At 36.5% G+C, this 8,970-nt stretch overlaps 1 protein-coding gene and 2 pseudogenes across 1 annotated transcript; all 3 read right to left on the reverse strand.

Moving 5' to 3' along the window:
* Window positions 1-6: 6 nt before the first annotated feature.
* On the reverse strand, window positions 7-987 carry LOC122080200 (annotated as a pseudogene).
* Window positions 988-3,372: 2,385 nt separating this feature from the next.
* LOC122080199 (gamma-glutamyl peptidase 3-like) lies at window positions 3,373-4,396 on the reverse strand. Its single transcript, XM_042647114.1, has 3 exons — window positions 3,913-4,396; window positions 3,645-3,812; window positions 3,373-3,573 (listed from the first exon to the last, which is right to left on the reverse strand). The coding sequence occupies exons 1-3, from the start codon at window positions 4,231-4,233 to the stop codon at window positions 3,373-3,375; spliced, it is 690 nt and encodes a 229-aa protein (XP_042503048.1). The 5' UTR covers window positions 4,234-4,396.
* Window positions 4,397-6,561: 2,165 nt separating this feature from the next.
* On the reverse strand, window positions 6,562-6,679 carry LOC122080550 (annotated as a pseudogene).
* Window positions 6,680-8,970: the final 2,291 nt, after the last annotated feature.

The following is an 8,970-nucleotide window of genomic DNA, read 5'->3' on the forward strand; positions in this document are numbered from 1 at the left end:
TCTGTATGGACTTGTTATTAGTGAGCCGATTGATGATTCATATAAGATGTCTTTGGTGTATTCAGGGTGGCCGTGGATGCCTAATATATGTTCCCCACTTACAAACATCTCTACTCCTATCTTCTCTGAGAACCCAATCACCTCAGCTCCCAATGGTACTTCCCATATACCTGTTTCACATTTCAACAATGTCATCACTTTCTAGAGAGAGAGAGAGAGAGAATATGCATGATACCTCGTCTTGATGACACTCAATGATGGGAAGGGAAGGAGGGATTTCCTGAAGGGCACCAAAGAAGTTATTACAAAGGGGCAAGTCTTCCACAGTCCTCATTTTCCTCAACCCAAGATCCCATCCACCATTAGCTTTCCCAACCTTACCACCCAATGCTCTGCACAATACCTGAACATAATAAACAAAATAGAGAACTCATGAGCATTTTTAGGAAAGGTGAAGAGAAAAATTAAGAACCAAAGCCAATTAAACAAACCCTTTGATGTACCTGGTGACCAAAGCATATGCCAAGGACCTTCTTTTCCATGGCATCTAGTGTTTGCAGAAGAAAGCAAAGCTTCAAGATCCATAGCTCATTTCCATAAGCATCAGAAGGGCTACCATTGATGACAAAACCATGGTACTTATGAAGATCATCCATGTCAGGGAACTCTCCATCAACAACCCTAAATAAACCCCATTGTTCACCTTCTTCTGCAAATGCTTTTAAGAAATTCATTAAAGTACCCACCATATACTTTTTTCACATAATCAGAATCCCTTACTGCCATTAACATACAGTATCTCTTCTGATCTCCATCAGTGACCATCTTCAAGAAAATTGAGAGATGAAAAAGAAAGAAAGGATGAAAGGATGACTTGTAGAGGTCATCTTTTGTAATTGTAGCTGTTTCTTCTATTCATTTTACATATGCCAATGAGATGTTTGCCTAGTTTTCATTCATAAAGATTTATCCATGTAATGACATATGGCAAATAATGAAATGTTATTTCAAACTAAGCCTTGGTAGTGCATCAATTGAGGTCTAATTCAATTCATGACAAGGGCTACTAATGTTGTTGCAGATAACCTTATCTGGAGGGCCATTCACTTATGGATAAGATTGTTTGGCCAATTCCAATCATTGTTTGTCTGTATCAGTTGAAGGAATGGACGCTGGATAAGGACGAAATGCAGGATTAACGGTTTTGTATGATTGAAATAAGCCTCAACTCAACGTAGACTAGTAAATTCAGATTGTCTATGGCGAATTTCTTCAAATTGTTGTGGTATAGTATGTGGGTTTTTCAGTGAAGACCTCGACATATAAATTTTCATCATATGATTTGACTGTAATCCGTGGTAATCAATAGCTTATATTTCCACAAAATATATATATATATATATATATGATTGACCCATTTCATTATTTCTAGTAAGATTAAGGGGAATTCTACCAAAAATTAATAATAATAATAATAATAATAATAATAATAATAATAATAATAATAATAATAATAATAATAATAATAATAATAATAAGATTAAGGAGAAATTTTTTCTTCACTTGTAAAGGAGGGTTCAGTCATCATACAGGTCATTTATATACCCTTATTGGACCAAGCCAATAATACCCATGGTTTGTGCATGATATCCTATCAATATCATTTGAAGGCCTCGATCAATGGATTGACTATGATTATAAGGAAAACTCAGTCCATTAAGGTTGATTGCAATCGTCAAGTTCTCTCTTAATCAGGAATCATCAGACTCAGATGGAATCGACTGAACTCATCCCAACATGGTCGGATTTAATATCAATCAAATTTAATTTAATTGGATTCCATACAAATTGATCAATTCAATTGATTTCAAACTGAGTTTTAAAATTGTGACAACATCACCTTATTTATTTGAAAAATTTTAGATTGTTTAGAAAATTTTAGATGCAGTATATGCATAGAGAGTTCATCTATTACTCATGGTTAGAAGTTCATCTATTACTTATGCAACGTCATTGATTATTGTCAGGATAAGAGTATAAACAATGTGAAGGAGAAGTTTTCTTCCTTATGTAAGGTAATTTAGTTCCTTGATTTTAGGGAAGTAAACAATTTAATCCAATGGTCAATAAACGCTAACATACCTTATTTCTGGGTAGCATACTCACCCTTTTCCCTTTATTAAATTGTATTTTAAGATCATGAGATGTAATTAAGATTAAGTATATAAGATGTAACTTAGTGAAGTATATTTGATGTGGATCGAGGTGGAGAATCATGCAAAATGAAAGAAGAGAAATCTACTACAAGGATATCGCATCCAATGAGAGCATTACAAGATAAGATCGAGATGCAGTTCAATTATTAGAAAATGATTGTGAAATCCCATAACCGTACCATATATTTATTTGTTATTTCATGCGGTTAATTAATTTTATATGCCCAAAGAAACGAGAAAGGGACGGACACTGTGTTGCAGGCCAGAAGGTCTGATCTACTTGCAACCCAAGAAAACAATTCATGAAGATTCTCTTCTGGAATGTGAGAGGCATCAAGAAGGCCTCAGCGCAGATGGCTCTGAGGAAAATTGTAGGAGATAATGACCCAGACTTTCTCTGCCTTGCTGAACCGATAATTGATGTGTACAAGTGCCCAACTCACTATTTCAGTAAATTGGGCTTTGAAGCAGACGTCATCTGCAACACCAGAAGAGATAAAATTCCAAATCTATGGCTGCTCTGGAAGCGAGGATGTTTGTCGGTTCATGCAAGCGATGCGTCCAATGAAGGGATTAGAAAACAATTGAACTCGGTTAGTACCTTGATAAGCAATATTCATATCTCCTTTGCTTAGTTAATTCGTAGTTGAGCATGAATAAGCATGATTAATTATGTAAAAAAAATTAATTAATTTTATATGCCTATGTATAGACTCATCAGGTAGTTAAGATAAGTTATTTTATTTTCCAAAAAAAAATTTATTGTATACATGATAATATTTCTCAATGCTTCCACACCCCACATATAGTTCATAAGTCTCTATTCCCCTTGGATGGAGTCTTAAAAGAGAAAAAGGGTTAAGGGAGGTAAAAATACCTCTCACCCTTTCAACAAGAAAAAATAAAAAAATAAAAAAATATTGCATACATGATAATATTTCTCAATGCTTCCACACCCCACATATAGTTCATAAGACTCTATTCCCCTTGGATGGAATGTTAAAAAAAGAAAAATGGTTAAGGGAGGTAAAATACCTCTCACCCTTTCAAAAAAAAAAAAAAAAAAAAAAAAAATAAGAGAAGGAAAGAGAAAGAGAGGATATCTCCCTTGAGACGTTCTGCTCTTTCAGCCAAATACATTCTATCCGGTTCGCCACTATCCATCTGATTTTGCTCCTCTTGCAAATTCTCTCTGTATGGACTTGTTATTAGTGAGCCGATTGATTTCATATAAGATGTCTTTGGTGTATTCAGGGTGGCCTTGGATGCCTAATATATGATCTCCAATTACAAACATCTCCACTCCTGTCTGCTCTGAGAACCCAATCACCTCAGCTCCCGAAGGTACTTCCCATATCTGTTTCACATTTCAACAATGTCATCACTTTCTAGAGAGAGAGAGAGAGAGAGAGAGAATATGCATGATACCTCATCTTGATGACACTCAATGATGGTAAGGGAAGGAGGGATATCCTGAAGGGCACCAAAGAAGTTATTACAAAGGGGCAAGTCTTCCACAATCCTTATTTTCCTCAACCCAAGATCCCATCCACCATTAGCTTTCCCAACCTTACCACCCAATGCTCTGCACAATACCTAAACATAATAAACAAAATAGAGAACTCATGAGCATTTTTAGGAAAGATGAAGAGAAAAATTAAGAACCAAAGCCAATTAAACAAACCCTTTTATGTACCTGGTGACCAAAGCATATGCCAAGGACCTTCTTTTCCATGGCATCTAGTGTTTCCAAAAGAAAGCAAAGCTTCAAGATCCATAACTCATTTCCATAAGCATCAGAAGGGCTACCACTGATGACAAAACCATGGTACTTATGAAGATCATCCATGTCAGGGAACTCTCCATCAACAACCCTAAAGAAGTCCCATTGTTCCCCTTTTTCTGCAAATGCTTTAAGAAATACATTAAAGTACCCACCATAGACTTTCTTCACATAATCAGAATCCCTTACAGCCATTAACATACAAAATCTCTTCTGTTCTCCATCAGTGACCATCTTCAAGAAAATTGAGAGATGGGAAAGAAAGAAAGAAAGAAAGGAAGGATGAAAGGATGACTTGTAGAGGTCACAGGAGTTGATAGGAACCACTCAGTAGAGGGGAATTTGGAGGTTGAAGACACTTGCGTTAAAGAAAGTCGTTGGGGCAGGAGGGGCTATATTTGTTTTGAGGTGTTGAGACATAAAGTGAGTCTGAAGACACGGTTTTATAGTTTTTTTTTTGTGTCATTTAGTGCTTTGGGTTCCACTTGCACGTGTTTTGCGTGACCATATATATTATTCTTTTATGGGCCGCGTGGGCTTTCTTTTTTAAATAAGAATCGAATTCACATTTTCTTTACCTATGTTGTGTCTCTATGTTTCGGGTTGAAATCGTCTGCAATTCCGATCTCGTACAATTCCGTGCAATACCACCTTTAGGCGGTGACACGTGTATTGATACCAATACAATGGCCAAGATCTGGTACAACTAATAAAACATTAAATCAGTGAAAATGCATTTAAATCAGATCTGGACCATTATATTGGTATCAATACACATGTCACAGTCTGAAGGTGGTATTGCACAGAATTGCACGAGATCGGAATTGCAGACGATTTTTTTCCCTATGTTTCATATATCTCTCTATCCCCAATCTGCATATCACACTATACTACAAGCCTCTCATCCTTTTCCTATGTATGTAAGTTAAACAAAGTATGATCATACATTAAACAAATCAATCCAACTGTAAAAGCAGATGTCAAATTTAACATGGAAAACTCTTTACAGACAAAAGGAAAAAACAAGCACGAAATCTCATTCAGGTAAAAACTTCAACTATAATGAAAATAAAAGATCATAAACATCAAGAGAAAAATTGATCTCCTCTTCGATTTCAAAGCAACACATCAGATAAATTTGGATTCACAAAAGTATAACTCTAACCTCAAACCCCGTAGTGATACATACCGAAAAACCTTAGTACCTTTCCTTCTATTATTATTGATAGAGAAAACACTGTTACACTACAACCCAGTACAAGAAACACAAAAGGGAGCAAATTCTCTTTTTTTTTTTTTTTACGAAACAAAAAGAGATCTTCTTACCCAAGGAATGGACATATCCTCCCCCTCTCCACCTCCACCAACGCCACCCCCAAACCCCCCCCCCCAAAAAATTCCTATTTCTTTTCTTTTTTATAGAAAAGAAAATCCAAATTAGAGAATTATCCTCTGTTCTATGTTTAGAGAATTTTTTCTACCGTTGGATGAGATCGTCCGACAGCTCATCGATGTCAGTGATTTTGCATCGAATATCAAGACAGATTGCATTAAACTTCGGCAATTGTTCTTTTTCTATCTCCTCTCTGTTATATATACATGTCTTGAACCCTATTGGACATGCATGTTCAAGAGGTATATTTCCTCTATAAGTAGAAGACCCCAAGGAAGAACACTTGAGAATGAATTCTAAGTGTCTACTCCCTCTCTTTTGCTCACATATTCCTTCATATACTTTCTCTATATTTTTTTTTTGTGGACAAGTCAAAATAAGTTTCTCATTCTTCGATTTACAACATCCACCTTTAAGATAGACTAGCCAAGCACCGGAATCCCTCCACTTGAACCTGATAAAGTCTGACTATGAAATACCAACCTCTTCGTAAAATGGGGTAAAGTATGATCCTCTGGACTCCGTAGTGGTGGGAGGCTGGGAGCCTCTTGCACTACACATTTAGATGATTCAATAACGGACCTTTCTGGTTCTGTATATTTTTGTCCTGCCTCCTCAGCCAGCCCAAACTTCTCAGGGCTGTCTTCACCCTGATTTCTGAATGCAATCCTACTAAGAGTTGCCTCTCACCAACATAAATAAGAAAATGGGTTGGGAAGACCCTTTCTGATTCTGTACCATTGCTCATATTTGGAAGGAGCGAAATTTTTTAATCTTTTGCAATAGGATCCACCTAGGACTACCATCATTAGGAACATCCGTGCCCATGTTGAGGCTCATTGTCGTGCTTCCACTTCCATTCCCAAGGGACTGAAAATGGGGAGTTCAACCCTTATGGTCTCTTTGATGAGAGCTCCATTTAGTGTATTGGTCCCCTCCGTTAATTTGTAAGTTATTTTGGTAAGGTTGCAGGTTCTCCCTCCCAGGGCCGTGCCCCTCTAATTGCTGGTTTTATATATTCATCATTGGTTGGTTGTTGTGGGCTCCTTCCCTCTCTTAGAGGTTCCTAGTGAGGCTAGGTTGCCTGCTTTAGGCTTGTAAAATTTTCTCTCTGCCTAATAAATTGATGCTACTTAAAAAATTAATTAAAAAAATAAAAAGGAAGAGGAAAAGGATCGTCTAAGTAGCGCAAGAAACATATGGTCTACAAATTTCATTCTTAATTAAAATTAAATTGGAAAGAACAGATACTACAATTGATCTTATCCAAAAGGCGGAGAAAGGTATAATTTCATTCTTAATTTGTATTAGCCAATACTTTGCAATCAAACAAATCCATCCAAAGTGGGGTAGCAGGTGGACTTAGAGGCCATACCATAGGTAATTTGATATTCTTGATCCTGTTGATTTGGCGTCCAACTTAATTTACACGTAAAGTAGCAAACCTCCTGAATCACGTTGGGGTGTTTGTTGCTTCCACATATGTTTTTGCTATCAAGCTAAATTGCCAAACCATTCCAGAAAGTAGTTGGGATTTTCAATTTGAGATTCTTTAAGGGTCTATTTTATGAATTGAAATAAAAAAAAAATCATGAATTTAATTAAGATATTCTAGTAAACCAGGATATAATACTTATAATTCAACATAATCTTCTTCTTCTTATTATTATTATATATTTATGCCCCAAAAGAGGGTTGAACTTTTGATCTCTTAGGCTGTATTTGTTAGCCAAGAGAAGAAAAGAAAAAAGAATAGAAAAAAAGGAAAAGAAATGAGAAGAAAATAAATATTTATATGTGTTTGGTTACTCAAAGAAAAGAAAAGAAAAGAAAAATATTTTTTAATTGCCTCTAGACATCATATCCGATACACTAGAGTTTTCCTCATTAGGCGAAGAAGCAGAACAACCAAATATGAAGAATCGATCTAGGGTTGGCTCGCAAACCCTTCTATAAAATACGAGGCAATGCCAAAAACTGAGAATACATGAAACAATCAATCTTGGAATGGGAGAAAAAAAATGATATCTTTAACATCATTTAACAAAAGATGAAGCAGATGAGGGCTTTGGTGGAGGATCTCGATCGGCGTTCACAGTGGAGTCTTCGCTCATAGCCCCTTATTTCAAGAAGCAGATGAGGGGAAAAAGAAGAAGAGAGGTAAGGGAGACCTTCTTCTCTCTTTCTCTTGAGTTGGGTTTAAAAGGCGAACGAAGCTACCTCTCAACCCTAGCACCCTCTGCCTCCTCTCTTCCTTCTCCCACCATCCCTTTACTCGTGTCTATTCTCTCATCTCCTCTCTCCACTACCTCTAAAGACTATCTCCGTCAACATTAGCTATTTGGTTCTTCTACTCCCTCCTAACCTCTCAATCAAACAATCGCAGAACCCTCGCTTTGCTTCAGTCACCGAAAATCTCATCGTCCACGGAAACTCCATACCCTCAGCCTCGTAAAACACGATGTTTTCTCGACTTACCCAATTGTCTCGTTTTATAGGAGATAGAATCCGCTGCTAGTATGATATCTTGGTCGTACGAGTCAATGATCAACACCTATCCCACTTTTTACCATTACAAGGATAAAGAGGGGTAAATCTGAGAACAAAAAAGACAGGTGTTGGTCGCTGACTTATACGACCAGGTGATCGTACGAGTAGGAGATCCGTTCTCGCGGTATAGACGAGATTTTTTGGATGACAGCGGTAGAAAATTGTGTGATTCCCAAGACAATTCTAAATTTAAAACCTTGAATCTTCTCGCTGTCACTGGGTCGTCCAAACACAAAGATAACAATGAGATCCGAGAAAACGTACAAAATTTGCATGATTTTCTTTTGTTTTCTTTTGTTTTCTTCTCTCTGCTACCAAACACAACCTTAATTATGAGATGTTGATCCTTGAGGGGAAATTGAGATACAAGGATATTATGATTTTTTACCTTGTCTAACAATTCTTATTATTTTACAATTTTTTTTATTATAAATGGAAAATCTTCACAACTCTTGGACATACCCAATGAATGAGGTTCCTACTATTGTAGGGTCTAGGCTAGGAAGGATCATCATGTAGTCTTATCCCCCCATTCACAGAAAGGCAGTTTCTCGACTCGAATATATGATCACTAAGGGCCCGTTTGATAACGTTTCAAGAAACGCGTTTCTGCTGTTTCTATTTCTAGAAACAGCAGAAACGGAGCAAAAAGCATTTGATAAAACTGTTTCGTTTCACTTATTTTTAGAAATAGAAATAAAAATTTATACTTATTTATGGTTCAAGAAACGACCCAACTTGTTTCGCCGTTTCTAGAAACGACTTGTGGCAATTCTTTCACTGGTTACCATCGACTTCTAAAAACATGACTTATCAAACACCTTCAATTCCGTTTCTGTTTCTGCCGTTTCTTGAAACAGAAACGGCAGAAACGTTATCAAACAGGCCCTAAGTGACAATGAAACAACTTTATCGTTGCACCATGGTCTGCCATCTATATTACTAACATTACAAATAATTTAATACCTTAAAGCTTATCAATAAGAAAACCATTTTTTAAAATTTTAAGTAAACTTCTCGTTTTTAAT

Source organism: Macadamia integrifolia, chromosome 5 (assembly GCF_013358625.1).
Source record: "Macadamia integrifolia cultivar HAES 741 chromosome 5, SCU_Mint_v3, whole genome shotgun sequence".
Classification (NCBI taxonomy): Eukaryota; Viridiplantae; Streptophyta; class Magnoliopsida; order Proteales; family Proteaceae; genus Macadamia; species Macadamia integrifolia.